This window comes from Diabrotica virgifera, chromosome 7, assembly GCF_917563875.1.
Source record: "Diabrotica virgifera virgifera chromosome 7, PGI_DIABVI_V3a".
NCBI lineage: Eukaryota > Metazoa > Arthropoda > Insecta > Coleoptera > Chrysomelidae > Diabrotica > Diabrotica virgifera.
In genome coordinates this window covers 248,453,103-248,469,997 of record NC_065449.1, presented here as the reverse complement: position 1 = coordinate 248,469,997, position 16,895 = coordinate 248,453,103, and the positions used below count along the sequence as shown (strand labels likewise).

The 16,895-nt window shown below is 35.2% G+C and overlaps 1 protein-coding gene across 1 annotated transcript; it reads left to right on the top strand.

Moving 5' to 3' along the window:
* The first annotated feature begins 6,680 nt into the window (after window positions 1–6,680).
* LOC114325239 (pro-resilin) lies at window positions 6,681–16,895 on the top strand. Its single transcript, XM_028273239.2, has 2 exons — window positions 6,681–6,847; window positions 16,249–16,895. The coding sequence occupies exons 1-2, from the start codon at window positions 6,782–6,784 to the stop codon at window positions 16,735–16,737; spliced, it is 555 nt and encodes a 184-aa protein (XP_028129040.1). The 5' UTR covers window positions 6,681–6,781; the 3' UTR covers window positions 16,738–16,895.

Sequence of the window (16,895 nt, the reverse complement as noted above, 5' to 3'; positions counted from 1 at the left end):
TCTCTCGGTGTGTTAATCTTCATTAATTCAGTTTTATTCATGTTTATATCCATGCCCACCTTTTTACCTTCTTTGGCTAAGTTCTCACTTTTTTTCTGCATGCTCTGTCTCTTTGCTGAAAGTAGGCATACATAATCTGCGTATTCAAGATCTTCTAATTGTTCAAAGGTATTCCAGTGTATCCCAGTTTTACCGTTGCTGCTTTTTCTCATAAGCCAGTCCATGACAATAATAAACAGAGTGGGAGACAGTATACAACCCTGCTTTACACCGCTGTTAATGTCGATTGGTTCTGTTAAATTCCCGTCGTATAATACTTTTGCTGTGGTGTTTTCATAAAAAAACTTCATCACTCTTAAGAATTTGTCCGGTATCCCATAACTCTCTACTATTTCCCACAATTTTTCTCTATGTAGAATATCGAACGCCTTTCTAAAGTCAATGAAGTTTAGATATAGTTTACTTTGCCATTCCACTGACTGCTCGATGATCATTCTGAGCGTGCAGATCTGGTCTATACATGACTTATTTGCTCGGAAGCCAGCTTGATTTGGTCTTAATTTTTGGTCTCGGGTCATTATTTTACTCGCAACACATAAGAGGGTTATAGGTCTCCAGTTCTCGCACTTTGAGGTGTCGCACAGTGGTCGAAAATTCAAATTTAGGAGGACTTGTTGAATTCGGTATGATATTTTTTTTAAGGCAATTTATTAAGAAGAAGTCACGGCCACAAATTGTTAAGATAACATCACGAAAATAGTTAATATTAATCTCGTTCAATTATACAGGGTGTTTCATAATTATGTTATATTTAGCCAGCCGCAATAAGGGTAATGCATAAGTTACAATAAAAAGGAACTTTTTTCTTTATTTTTCTTAGGAATTTGTTTTCAATAATCAGTTAAAATAAATCACAGAATTCTAACAAAAATAAATAAAATACAATTATTAAAAAACCCAAAGTAATAGCGAATTATAAACAAATTTAAAATAGTTGCATATCTAGAGTCCAAAAAAAATAATAAAATTATTAATAAAAATTTACATTACTCAAAAACGTCATTGTCACTTTCGGGGCTACTAGAGCATGAAGTATCCGAATCTTCTTCTTCTACTGACATTGAAGGTGTTTGAGGGCTAATTTCTGGTGCACGAATAAGCCCAAAACTTCTTTAGATAGATGATTTACTTTTCTTTTCGGCAATGGTCTTAAATGCGAAATAACCATATCTGAAGATAATAATAACGCATGAAGAAGGTCTTCTATATTTTCTTTTCTTCCGATCTTGCGTGTGTTATGTTGTCGATAATAACGGCACTCCTTATGTCTTGCTTCTAAAGCTTCTTCGCTTAACTGACCAATCGGAAGTAAAAGAGTATCAATTACGTCAGTTCCATGTATTAATATTTTATGGACACTAGCTGGCATCTTATACCATTCGTATAATTTCACAAAATGTTCGGCAGTTTTCAGAGTATATTCTCTAAAATTTTCGCTATTTAATTGATAACCACATGATATGGCTTGTAAAATGGTTGCAAATCTCCTAATTAAAGTTTCGTCTACATTTGTAATTTGAGCGGATTTCTCAGGGTCTTTGAAGCATTTTCTGGCAGTGTTACCATCATTGGTATTACCACTACCTTGCTTAATTGTATCTATGAGAAGTCCAGTTTCTTGCCGAAATTTTGATATTATTTCTTTCTTTTTTGCTTCACAAATGGCTTTATTTTGGACACCTCTAACCTGCCATGTTTTTATATCTATCTATCGGTAAGAAATATGCAAAATGCATTCAAAGAATCTAATATGTGCATGCAGCGTCGACAGACCATACTGAAAAGTAGAGAAATTGCAAGGTTTTTTTAAAACTGCCCTTAAATTGTTCATATCTTTTGGTTTAGTTTTGCAAATATAGCAGCTCTGTGTGGAAGGATTTTCTGCTAGAGCATTGGCCACTTTTCCATCCAACATAGTTTTTAATAACGTATGCTGGACAGTAACAATTTCTTCTCGGACATTTACAATTGTTGGTAAGAGCGAAGCTATTTGTTCCTCGACATAATTATTTTCTCGCATTATTATATCATGTGTTTCTTTTATGAATTCGAATTTAATAGGTACACAAAATCGAGTAGATGATGAACGTGGATTAAGCCATACAATCTCTTCTGACTCAAACTGTTGTGTTGTTAACTTAAGTGGCACTATCGATGTTAACAGCAAGTCTGAATCTACTAAATCACAACTTTCCTGAAATTTCTGTTTATACATAGAATGATTTGAACTTCCATCAAACCCCCATTTATAAGTCATGTGAAAAACTGTAATACCTTTTTCACTTATAACTTGAGAAAATACTTCTTCCTGGACAACAGCTAAACGACGAACAATGTGATCAAGGAGACATTGTAACTTAATCTCCCCCTTAGTCTCTGTTACATTTATGCCTTCCGGGTAACACTCTTTCTTTGCTTTTAGTACATCATCGTAAGAAGGATATAAGTCACAATTATTATTCTTTGCACTTTTTTTCAATTTTAAATACTGTGATTTGGTCAATTTAGCATCAACTATGAGAGCAAGGGTTTCTTCAGCTGTATATTTTTTCACCGGACTTTTTGATCCGCGCACATTTTTTAACCTTCTTAGCGACCGAGGACTGGAAAACGTAGCTTTTTTTATAACATAAGCCAAATTTCTTTTGCCTGATTTTATAAAACTGGTCCTTGATGCAAAATTAAGCTCTTCTACGCTATGGTTTAACACCAATTTTTTTGTACGTCTCCTTTTGGATCTAGTGCTTAGTGTATCAAACCCTTTCATAGGCCTTAATTTTCTTTTAGTTGTACAAACAAATTCACTTGGATGTGGTTCAACAGTATTATGTATTGAATGATTCAGCCAGTTCTCATTCTGCTTCAAAAATTTTTTCTTATTTTTCCCACTAGCTTTCCAATGAACCAGGAGATTATTAGAAAACCATGAAATTTTGTTTAAAATGACTTCTTCAGGAATGTCTGGTATTCTATGATTTACATAGTCAAGCATTTTTTTCCTTGAAGCAACTGTAGTTGCCCGAGATAACAAAGAATTATCTAAAAGAAGTTCGAATAAACTCAACCTCGTCACGTCTCGGTGAACACCTGAAAACAAAAAAATTATTAAACAACTTCCGATGCACTCCGACCCTACAGATTTTGTGTATAAAAAGATAAATGATGAATCTACAATATAATTAAAAATTAGAATAAAACTAAATAAACTTTTTTTTCTTTTGACTATCAAATTTCAACAATTAAAAAGATAACTATTGTTTTTCTCTGCTTCTAATAAATCCAATTTTACTATGAATAAAAAACTTTTATATACGATCATTACAAATAATACTAACCTGAAGAACCAGCAGACATGATAAAATAAAAACAAAAATTAAAAACACTCTTTAACACTTTTAACAACTTGAGAACACAACGTTCGCAAACAACGATAAAGCGTAACTGAACAAAACTTGTATTTGCAGTCTCGTTGCGACTACCTGACCTTGAGAAGGTTTCTAGGAAGTAGATAAATTATTCGGAACCGACTAAGATACGCATTTTACTTTTCAATTATAATCATTAATGTATGTTTCTCAGAAGTTGGGTTTTTGTTAGATGTCCTCCTAAATTTGAATTTTCGACCACTGTGTGTCGCCTTTTTTCGGGATAGTGATTATAATGTTTTCTGTCCATTATTTGGGAATTTTCTCTTGACTCCATATATTTTCAAATAGTTTATACAGTAAATGTGTCATTTTTTGAGTGTGTACTTAAAACAGCTCACCTACAATATCCTTGATAGACCCTGAGAGAACCTTGATTAGACCCGTTGTAACCTATGGTTGTGAAACCTGGGTAATGACGAAAAAAGATGAAGCCCAACTCAGGACATTCGAGAGAAAGATACTGAGAAAAGTATATGGCCCGATGCAAGAGGAAGACGGCACATGGAGAATCAGGAGAAACGACGAGGTTAATGAACTGAATGAAGAGTATGATATTGTAAGATTTGTGAAAAGTCAAAGACTGTCATGGCTGGGACATGTTCAGCGACAAGAAGATACGAAAACGACAAAGAAGATATTACAGTGAAAGCCGGTAGGAAGGCGAAAAAAAGGAAGGCCCAGAATGAGATGGTTGGATGACATGGAAGACTACCCTGAAAACCATGAATTTAAGACAATGGAGGAGAAGGAGATAAGAGAGATCTGAATGGAAGGACATAGCCAAACAGGCAAAGACCCATCCAGGGTTATGATGCCAAAAGAAGAAGGAGAAGAAACCGAGCATACTCAAATTACTTCGGTAATATAGCCAGAAGAACGAGGACTATGGAACTATTAGTACTAGAATGAAAGGTAGAAGGCCAAAGAACAAGAGGAAGATCTTCAACACAATGGACAGACCAAATGAAGACTCTGATGGAAAATACCAGCCCAGGATTACAGCCAATGGAGACAACAAACTAACCATATGTAGAGTGTCCTCACACCCTGAAACGGGCTCAAGGAATGAGAAGCAAAAGGTCTATTTGATTTTCTCTGGTATGACCAGGTACGTACAGTCCATGTAACTTTGTGGATATTTTTATCTGGAAAGAAAATTTGTGCTTTTTATTGTCATCCATCTCTCCTAGGCCACGTTTACCAATTACAGTTTCTAAGTTAAAAAAGTCTTTATCTTCTTGGGAAGATGTGTTCGTAGGAACATAGTACTGAATGACTGTTATCATATGGTATCTGAATCACTGTTATCATAGTACTGAATCACTGTTATCATATGGTTATCATATGAATCTGATATTGATAGTTTTATCATTTATTAGTTTCCATGCAATTAGGCTTGCTTTGGCTCGCTTGCTGAGTAGAAGACCCACCCCGCTCTCGTGACTTTCATTATCTTTGTCACTGTATAACAGTAGTTAGCCGATTTTTAGGTGTGGTGCTCGCCATTGCCTAACCATCTTACTTACAAATTTTCCAGTGTTTAACAGTCTTTAGCATTTCTCTATCTTTGTTGACCCCCCTTAGTACGTCCTCATTAGTTTTTCTTGGTGTCCTAGGTATCTTCATCATCCGTCTATGAATCCACGTTTCTAAGTGGTTAATCAGACCAGAAATTGTCAGAATCTGTAAGCAGATGTAGGAGGAACAAGAATGGTTGTAGTCATATAATTGTTTGGAGAAAAATTAGGACGATTAGAAGAATTTAAATACCTTGGCTCCTAAATAAAGGGAAATGAGAAATTGGAAATGAGCTGGATACTCTGTGGTCAAAAAATCGGAGAAGGGCTGAAAGGAAAGATATAAAAGAGTGTGGTAAGACCTGCGTTGGTGTATGACGGGGAAGAGTTGCCTATAAAGAAGAATCAAGAAAAGAAAATGGAGGTGTAATAAAAATGTTAAGTTAGATGCTGGGTACAACTAGAAGGTACAGGATCAGGAACAAAGACTGTAATGGTTTAGTCACGTTAGACGTAGGAATGAAAACTATGTGGGACTAAGAATAGAGCTGTTAGAAGTTGATGGAAGGAGAGGTAGAGGAAATACAAAGAAACGATGAAAGAACTGTGTGGGGGAGGACTTAAGAGAGAAAAATTTAGGTAAAGAAGATACGATAGACAGAGCTAAACGAAGAAAAGAGGGAACAGTGATCCTTGAAAAGGGAAAAGCTGAGAAAGGAGAGATAGTAAGAATAATAGATAAGAAGTAAGCAGATCTAGCGAATAGAGAAACCAGTGGACTGATACACCCTGGCAAATGCATCAGAAGAGTTTGTTAGAACAGCAACAATTTCTTTGGACTGAGTAGACATATATGGGAAGCAGAAACTTAAGCCAAAAAACAGTAATAACCATATACAAAACCCTTATACAACCAGTGTTGACATATATGGATCGGAGAAGTGGACCATCTCCAAGGCAGATGAAAACCTTCTGCTTATATTTGAACAAATGATCCTGAGAGGAATATTCGGTGGCATCTGTGAAAATGGTGTTTGGAGGAAGAGGTACAACTACGAGGTATACCACAGATATATACATATATATGGTGGTAAAGACGTAGTATCTCTTAAAAGAGTAGGAAGACTAAGATGGGTAGGACATCTAGCAAGATCACAGCAGAACAACCCTGCTAGAATAATCCTTCTGTCACAACCTGTGGGAAGTAAAAATAGGGGTAGACCAAAACTCAGATGGAAGGATGGTGTAGATGAGGATGGGAGAAAAATAGGCGCAGCAAACTAGCAACGGTTGGCAATGGATAGGACTGACTGGTGTAATAGACTTGAGAAGATCGAGGCTCTTTCATAGAGCTGTAGCACCATTGTTGATGATAATTTCTTTAGAAATGTATAATATGTAACTAATAAATAAAATAGTACGGCACACCCTATTGTCGCATTGTATACTCGTACTACCGTTAATAAAGTGACAAAAATCCTGCTTTTACTATTTGAAATTGTATTGAAAATGAAAACTGAACAGCTTCGCTTTAATCGTTTTTTCATGTAGCTCGGACAATGGTACAATCTTTACAGCGTCCATTACAGTACATTTCGATATCAACCCAGTGACCTCGTCGTCTAAAATTTTTTTCGGCAGAAATCACCTGCGTAGCAAAATCTCGGAGGATGTACAATGTACATGCATAAGTGTGAAAGTCGATGGTAGCCATAGCCATCATCTGAAGACACGGTTCCCACCCCCTCCGGGGTCGTCGTATAAAAAGTCCGACATATGCGAAGATCAGTACAGTCACCACTCGACCCAGTCAACATAAGCATCATGAACTCTTACAGTGTGGTAAGTTGATTAAAAAACGATGTGTGATTCGAAAATTTCGCGAGTGTACATCTACAGGATCGGCGCAAGTTAACACAAAATGGATTTTTTATTGTGAAGTGCTTCAGTGAAATTTTTGTGGTTACTTTGACGACATACGTTGTCGCAAGTCAAAGATCTTGGGGGGTCACATAAATATACAGTGGATTTACTTAAAAAACAAAAGCAATTGAAAATATACACATTTTCATTAAATTTGACTTTTGTTATTAATATAAACTAATTATTTAATTTAATTAATATAATAAACTTGTACTAGTTTATTTTTGACAGTTATAAATAATTAAGGGAAGGAAAAAAATCATGTAACCACAAAAATATTCACAAAGCCTTTACTGTTGTGTTAATTTGTGCTGGCACCTAATTTGGAGATATTTATAAAAAATTTTGATAAAATTTGTATTTATTTGATATTTAAATTTAGTATTTATAGTGGAAATGGGCCGCAATTTTACTTTAAAATTAAATTTATTTGACGTTTCGACTTCCACTTTGGAAATCATTATCAATATACCTTTTTACGGGGTAACTATAATATCTCACAATAAAACACTGAAAAACGTTTGTTTTTCTATACTTCCACAAAATTTATTACAACTATGTTATTACTACAGCTGTTTCGGCAAAGTGCCTTTCTCAAGTGATCAAGTTTCCAACTTTGCCGAAACAGCTGTAGTAATAACATAGTTGTAATAAATTTTGTGGAAGTATAGAAAAACAAACGTTTTTCAGTGTTTTATTGTGAGATAAAATGAACTTCCATCAAGTAACGGTCGAATCCATCAATTAGTAACTATAATAATTTATATGTATAATATTTTTTATAACGATTTATTTCCGAAGTGGAAATAGAAGCGTCAAAATAAACTTATATTAAAGTAAAATTGTGGCTTATTAAAACAAAAAAAATAATAATAAATTGCGTTAATAAAATAGCTTCGGAACTATTATTATGGTAAACTGAGGATTATTTTTTTAACGAAATGTTGTCTTCCGTTCTCTTTTAATTTATTTTTGTTACCTTTTTTAACATTTTTTGAGGATATGTGTTTTTCAGACACATTCTTCGTTTAATATTATTTTGAAATATGAATCAATATTATAGTTCTTTAACATTTTTTCATTTGATTCATTTTTTGAACCCTTTATTGAAAAAGATTTACTTCAATTTCTATAATAAGTATTCACAAAAATCTACGATACAGATCTGTTCCTTTATCAGTCTGTTATGTAAATATATATAACTGCCTTAAAAATCTTCTTCTTCTTCTTCAAGTAGGCAAGTATTCTAATATTTCCCTTGATGTTTCCGGCTTTTAACGAAAATTTTAACACCCTAATAAATCAACACTAAAAAAATCTTTCAGTCCTTTATAAAGGACATCCGTTATAGACAATTCCTGTTACCATGTAGGAATACTAAAGAAAAAGCATCCGAGAAAAGCAAACTGACATTTCTATATCAAGCTTTCTTTCAATTGCTGTTTTAATTTGTATTTTATTTGTTTAAATTGTAATCAAGTACGTCCCCTTTCCTTCTTTTGGTCTCCGTTTCCGAGTTCTCAGCAGTATTCTTGTCTCATCCATCCTTCACATATGTCCATACCAGAGTAATTTTCGTTTTTCTATTTGGTCTCCAGCTTTCCACTATTGTTTTAAATATTTGGTGTTTAGTTTTGCTTGTAATTATTCGCTACATACAGTATGGTACAAATGTTTGAAATAAATTCGGTATTTCATAAGCCGACAACATTAAGGAAAAATCCTGAAACAGGTCGATTTTATTTTTAAATTATGAGCTTTTGGCATATATATCATACTAGTGACGTCATCCATCTGGGTGTGATTAATGATTTTTTTTAAATGAGAATAGGGGTCGTGTGCTAGCTAATTTGAAAGGTTATTCAATTCTCTATTCAGTAATATAAACAATAAAACAATTACATATTTATATAGGCTGTCCAAAATAATTTTTTTAAATAAAATTAATTGAGACAAAAAGAAGAATGTACAAAATACACTCTACTATTGTCAGAAAACATAAAAAAATGTTTATTGACAAATAAATATTGATTTTTGCTTAAATTATATGTTCAAACTGCCAAGAGGAAGGTGGGTGGCAGTTTGAACATTGCATTTAAGCGAAAAGCAATGTTTTTTTGTGAAATAAACTTTTTTTTCTGTTTTCTGACAGCAGTAAAATGTATTTTAAATTAAATAAATTACACAAGTTTTTTGTATGTCAATTAATTTAAATAAAAAAAATATTTTGGACATCCTGTATTAATAATTGTGTTAATTTTTATATTACTGAATAGAGAATGAAACAACCTTTCAAATGAGCTGTCACACGATCCCTATTCTGATTTGAAAAAATCATCGACTACGTCATCACGCTCAGATGAATGACGTCACTAATATGATATATATGCCAAAAGCCCATAATTTAAAAATAAAAATCGACCTGTTTCGGGATTTTTCCTTAAAGTCTCCGGCTTTAAGGAAAATAACGATGCAATGTTCCAAACGTTTTTGTCTGTCATTTCTTTATTTTATTTATTCATTTCATCTTCAAAGTACATATTGCCATGATGGTAGACAACATCCGAAACGGATATGAATTACAAGAAAAAGAAGATTTCATCTGATCCTGTATTTGTCGATGTTACCCCCAAGTGTTTAAATTGATTTGTTTGTTTTTAATTGGGTTGTTATTCACATCCAGGTCTTCTGCGATAATTTCGATGACCATGTATTGCGTTTCATCATAATTAATTAACAATCCTCAGCTTCCAAAATCTTCTGCCAGTTTTTTATCATACAGACGATGTCGTGTTTGTCTTCTGCTAAAATTATTTGATCATCGACAAACAACACAACGTTTTATCCTATGTCTCCCTACGCTACTTTTTCCTTGAATATTTCCTTACATAATCAATTGGAGCAAGTTGTATCGCTCTCCACTTGTATATCTATCTATCTAATCAGCCCTAAACATCCATTCTTGGATATAGGCCTCTTCTTCCTTCTTCCATGCCTCTCTATCTTGGGCAATTTGCATCCATTTTGACCCGGTGTGTATCTTCAGGTCAACTCACCATCGCATCTCCTCGTGGCCTTCCCCTTTTTCGTTTGTGATTCCATGGTCTCTAATCTATAATCATCTTAGTCCATCTTTCATCCTTCTGGAGGGTAGGGTGTGTCCGGCGAACTTCCATTTAAGCTTTGCTACTTGGATAGAGACGTCTTTCACTTTTGTTTTGTTACGGATCCATTCGTTTCTTTTCCTGTCTGATAATTTAATGTTCAGCATTTGTCTTTCCATGGCTCTTTCTGTGTTTGCTATTTTTTCCATATTTTCTTTTGTAAACATCCATGTCTGAGAGCCATATATTAAAACTGGGAGTATACATTGATTGAAGACTTTTATTTTTAGGTATTGCGGGTATTTTCTGTTCTTTAAAATATAAGACAGTTTTCCGAATGATGCCCAGGCTAATCTTATTCTTCTCTTTATTTCTTCGGTCTGATTTTCTTTGTTACTTCCACTTGTATATACTCCAATATATTTTTCGAATTCTTCTGTAGACCTACAGCTCGAATGATACCAGTTTTTTTATTGATGTCGCACTCAAGGTAAAATCTTTCATTCTATACCAAACTCTTAGCTCCAGCTTGAAACCTCTTGTGCAGAGCACTTTTCACATTTTGTTAAAATTTGCTCTAGCCTTTTCTATTCTGATTTTGATTTCCTGGAAGTAATCACCTGTGGAATTGATCATTGTTCCAAGATATGCAAATTGGTCTACTCGTTCGATATTGGATCCGTTTAGGAAGAGATTCTCGTTATATCTTTGAGTTTTCGATATTCTCATAAATTTTGTCTTCTTGACGTTTATTGTTAGACCGTATTATTGTCCAAACTCCGCTATTCTGGTCACCAGCCTCTGAAGATCCCCAATATTTTCCGCTAAGATAACAGTGCCATCCGCATATCTAATGTTCTTAATGGGAACTTCATTTACCTTCATTCCAGCTGGTTCACCCTCAAGAGCTTTAGAAGTTTTAAGAAGAGCTGTTTTAGAAGAGCTTTAGAAGCTATTCTAGAAGAGCTTTAAGAACGCCAGTTAATAGTTCTATTCTTGTCGAAATTTCCTCGTCACTTTCAACCCTGCAATCAATCCTGCCATCCAGATATGTATTTACCACCCTTTCCAGGATTTTGTTATCTAATTTTAATACTGAGTCTTCGATATTGATTTTTCAACTTTATGTTGATTGTTAAGCCCTTTTCATTGCATTCGTTGTTAACAACGTTCAACAGGGTTTGAAGGTCTTCTACTCTCTGTCATTATGGCGGTGTCATCTGCGTATCTGATATTATTAACAATTTGACCATTAACACCTTCTACACGATTACTTGTGTTGATTGTTAAGCCCTTTTCAGTGCTATCGTTCTTTACAGCGTTCAACAAGGTTTAATGGTCTTCTAGACTCTCTGCCATTATGGCGGTGTCATCTGCGTGTCTGATATTTTTAATAATTTGACCATTAACACCTTCTAGACGATTACTTAACGCTATCTCAAAATAGAAACCACACTAGGAAATAAATATAGACACAAAAGTGTGCCATCGTCGTTAACAACTCCAAACGACCACAGATCCACGCGGAAGCAGCTTCTGTGATTTGTTTATACACCGCAGTTTCTATTATGTATATTTAAACAATGTCGGCTCTCTTATATGTACATACATATATGCATCCGAGGCAAACCAACTCACCGGTTAGCGTTAAGGCGAAATTACACGGTTCAACCAAATTGAATCACTTTGGTTGAACGGAGCAGAAATGAAAGCAATGCTATTTACACGGTATCTGGAAAGTGAACTATTCAACACGTATTTTTCGAAAGATATCGTCCGATGAAGTCATGCGTTTAGGAGTTTCACAAATGAAATATCGAAAAAGAAACTAAGGAAATGCCATCGTTGGTGGGTGCGATCATGGGTATTAATAAGACAAGCCTTAGAAGCTGCTTTTGGTTGATTGTATCTTTGTTAACTCACAAGTATAACGAGTACGCATATTTTTAATTTTCAATTTTATGCCTTCATCGGTTATAGGTACCACTTTTATGGTCAAATATTCAATTAGCGATTTAATAGCATTTCCACGACAATCTCGTTTTATATCATTCGTTTTATCATTCCATAGATAGGTATACTTTGTCAAATGTTCCAAGAACAGAGACGTGTGCTCTTCCTTCTATAATAATATGCTGTAAAAGTGAATCGTTCAATGATTATGTTTACAAATTCATTTCTTGTTCAACGCGTTGAAGATTGAACGCTAAAAGTGAAAATATTGAGCATGTTCAATTCTTTCAATGCGATTGAATGACAACATTCAATGACATGGAATGATTCAACTTTTATGTTTACATAGATCAATTTGGTTGCTTCATCCAAATTGAATGGCAAAAGTGAACCGTGTAATTTCGCCTTTAGATGATGAACTCTTTCAGAATTTAAATGACTTCCTTTCAGTCGGCACAGGGGGAAAGTGTTGCTACATTAGAAAGTGAAAGAGGTAGCGGCGTCTCTTCTTCTTTGCCTACATTAGAGTAACGTCCACTTAACTGATTAAGCAATAGGTTGTTAATTACTGTTGTTTTATTGCCATGTTTACGGTGAATGGATCGCTTAAATAGGATGGGTAGTCAATTTGAATTTATGCAGAAAGATCATTTAATCTTTTATATTTATCTTGACATTAGTTGTTACTTTTACTTCTCGACTTTAAATCAGTGGCGGATAGACTTCTTCTTCTCTGATAGATAGACATGATTCTGTCTGTTTTTTTTTCAATGTGCCTCCAGTAAGTTTTCGATCCATCGTTTCCGTGGTCTTCTCATTGATCATCTTCCTGTTTGGGAACCGTCTTTCGACTTATGTGGTCGTTCTACTCCACTCTTCTGCTTTTTTCCCAGTTATTAATGTTGCCCACCTTGTATCTCTGCTGTTTCTAGCAATATTTTTGTCCTCTCTGTATCAGGTCGTGTTTCTGCGGCGTATGTCATTATTGGTCTGATAAATGTTTTGTATATTCTGCTTTTCATTTCTTTTCCGATATTTTTATTTCTCCATATTATTTCATTCAGGCAACTTCCGGCTCTGTTTGCTCTATTTACTGGATCTTCCACTTCTGTTTCGAGCTTTCCGTAGCTAGAAAATGCGATGTCTAGATATTTAAAATTCATCACTTGTTCTATTATTTGACTCTCCGGCTCTAATTTACGTCTTAGATTAGTTGTTATAACCATGCATTTTGTTTTTTTTTGGGGGGAAATTAACAATAACGTGAAGTTTTCTGGCGGTTATATTAAATTGGTGCAGCATACTTTGCAAATCATGCTCACTTTGAGTCCTTTGAGAGATTAGTATTATATCGTCGCCATAGCTGATTATTTTAAGTTGTTTTTCTCTCATTTGGTATCCTTTTGTAGTTCTTACTTTATTATTATTTCATCAATGATCAAATTAAACAATAGAGGACTTAGGAAATCCCCCTTATCCCGTCTTATCTCATATCCAGCTTCAATTGGGTCAGTTAATTCATCGTCCACTTTTACTTTTATTGTGTTGTTCTGATAGATATTTTCGATCGTTTTAATTATTCCTAGAGGTATTTCTCTTGCTTACAATAAATGGACAGCTTTCTTTAATTCTACCCTGTCAAATGTCTTCTTACGGTTCACGAAACCTAAATATGCCGGTTTGCTGTATTCTAATGATTTCTTTAATGAGGGAGATCTATGACCAGCAGAGGACAAGCGAAGATCGAATGATGAATGATTTCTCTTGAACTTGCCTCATTTTAAATATAGACCGACCAAAAACCTTGTCTTTCTGCTAATGTTATAATTTCATTCATTTTGTTTGTTATCACTTTGACTGTTAATTTTAACGATGTGTTTAATAAATTAATTTCTCTGTAATTATCCGGGTCCTATTTTTCTCCCTTTTTGAAGGTAGGTATTAGGTATCTCCATTCTTGAGTTATTCTGTTTTGTTTTATCATTTTTTGGATTAGTTTTAATAGTTGTTTGGTGAGATTTTGTCCGGACTTTAGGAGATCATTCTATATTCTGTCCTTCTCTGTTTCCTGATTTTTGTTTTTGTTGGTGCCCCTCTCTTTGGTGTGAAGTATTTCATGATGACTCTTATTTTACATAATTCTAGGCTATGACCGCTACCTATATCTGCTGAGTTGAGATATCTTACGTCGATTATTTTTGATAGATGTATGTATATCTCTGTTAGTTACAACATAATCTATCATATATCTTTGTCTACGGGTGTTATTGGATGTATATTTGTTGGTCTTTATGGTAAAAAATTGTTTTGGTTATTCTAAGTTCATCATTCGGGAAGAAGTTTATCATAAGTTCTCCATTTTCATGTTTAACATTCTCATTATGCCTTTGCTTAATTCCGGGCATTACTTCTTTGCCTATTCGAGCGTTAAAATCATCCAATATTATAATCTTTCCTCTAACATGATCTACTACTTGTTGCAATTCGTCATAAAATTTCCCATTTTATTTGAGGCTTGTTGTTTTCTGTGTCATATAGTCCGAGGATATTCAGGTCTTCCTTCTTCATTCTTATCTTTGCTGTTACAATCCTTTCTGATACAAATCGACACTCTTTAATGTGATTTTAGTATCTTTGGTGTATTAGCAATGCTACACCTTCTTTGGGCCTATTTTCTGTTGCTTCTTCTTCTTCATGTACCATGTCCTTTCAGAACGTTGGTTATCATCATAGCTATCTTAATTTTATTCACTGCCACCCTAAATAGCATGATTGTATCAATACCATACCGATCTCGCAAGTTCTTCAACCATGAGGTTCTTCTTCGTCCTGGACTGCGTTTCCCTGCTATTTTTCCTTGCATAATATTTTGTAGCAACCTATATTTGAGACCTCTCATTACATGTCCGAAGTACTCCAGCTGTCTCTGCTTGATGCTTTTTATGATCTCAATTATCTTGCCGAGACGTTCTAGTATTGTGGAGTTTCGAATTTTCTCCACCCAGGAAACTTTGAAAATTCTTCTATAGCACCACAATTCGAAAGCCTCAAGGCGATTTAGATCGATTTTTTTCACAGTCCAGGACTCGACACCATAAAGTAAGACCGAGAACACGTAGCAGCGAAGTAGGCGGATCCTCAATGCCAATTTTAGGTTTCTGTTACATAACACCTTGGACATCCTTCTAAAAGCGGCTCTAGCCTGCTCTATCCTAGATCTAATTTCGCCGTGACTTTCTGCGTTACAATTTAATTACTGTCCAAGGTAAACGATTTTATCAACTTGCTCAAGTTTGGTATTATTTACATATATAGACGGTTTTATATGGTGTTGTTTACTTATTACGAGTATTTAGGTTTTCCGTATGTTCAGATCCAGACCTGCCTCCCTACAACTCTCAACGACACTATCAAGTAGTGTTTGCAGATCTTCTTGACTAGAAGCTAGGAGTACTGTATCGTCCGCATATCGCAAATTATTGATGACTTCACCGTTCACAAGTATTCCTTCTTGTTTTTCAGAAGTTTCTTTTCTGAAAATTCTTTCGGAGTAAACGTTGAAAATCAAGGGTGACAAGAGGCATCCCTGCCGTACTCCTCTTTTAATATTAAGAGCCTGTGATTCCGCACCATCTACTAAAACTGATGTTGCTTAATTCCAATATAAATTTGCAATTATTCGAACATCTCTGCCGTCCAAGCCAATGTCTTTTAGAGCTTCGATCAATATAGAGTGCTTAACACGATCAAATGCCTTTTGGAAGTCAATAAAACAACAGTACATGTCTACAGATATATCTCGACATCTTTGAGCAAGTACGTTCATTTCAAACAGTGCCTCTCTCGTTCCAAACTCGTTACAGAAACCAAACTGTGTGTCATCCAGGTATTCCTCGCATTTATTGTAAATACGACCATGTATTACCTTCAGAAAAATTTCAATAAGTGGTTTAACAAACTGATGGTTTTATAATCAGCACAGGTTTTTGCTGTTGTCTTCTTAGGTAGAGCTATAAACAGTGAATTAGACCGACCATTAGGTAGTTGTCCGCTGGTATAAATGGTATTGAAAAACGGAGAGTTATAGCCTCTAAACTAGTTATAGACTCTTTCTGTTGCTACTGCACTGTAAATAATTGATATATATTCATCTAATTTTAATTGTCCTTTATACAACTAGAGCACATAATTCGTGTATATTTGTTTGAACTTGTTTGATAAATGTTATCTTAAACATAATACTGATTGGATGTATTGTTTCAGGTATTTGCGTTTGCATTGGCCGCTGTTGTTGTAGCCGAACCACCTTCAGGCTACAACTACAACCGGCCCAGCGGGGGTGGCGGCATCTCCTTCGGGGGAAGCAGCCTCTCCTTGGGGGGTGGACTGTCCGGCGGTGGTGGATACACGGCTGTATCGTCTGGTGGTCAAACTAGCGAAGGAGCTTCCGTAGACCCACAGCTTCTCGAACAAGTCCGTCAAATTCTGCTCAAAGAAGAACAGAGCTCTTCCAGCGGCGGTGGCCATGGTGGTGGTGGTGGATACCCAGGACCATCTTCCCAATACGGTGCTCCATCTCCTCAATACGGAGTACCCAGCTACCAATACCGCGTCGTTGGAATCGATCTAGAGGGAATCAAACAAGCCATCCAAGTTGCCCAGTACAACCAAATCTCACAGGGACCAAGCTTTGGAGGATACCCCAGCGGACCTAGTTCGATACCATCCGGGTCTTACGGAGCCCCTTACTAAGGCTCTAGAACTGATTTCAGTGTGAATACCATCTTTTACCATCTCAGACGGGTCATGATGCATTCAATACCATCAAGTTTCAACCATACCATCAAAAGTTGAATGTTTGTATAAAGCTTTCGTAGGTTATTTAAAAAAAATACATTTGTCACCGTAAA

What these genes read in the sequence shown, in the direction of transcription:
- LOC114325239 (XM_028273239.2), top strand. Translation starts at nt 6,782, where the DNA reads ATGCGAAGATCAGTACAGTCACCACTCGACCCAGTCAACATAAGCATC. An exon ending in TCATGAACTCTTACAGTGTG is followed by an intron (nt 6,848 to 16,248) that starts GTAAGTTGATTA and finishes GTATTGTTTCAG; the next exon opens with GTATTTGCGTTTGCATTGGC.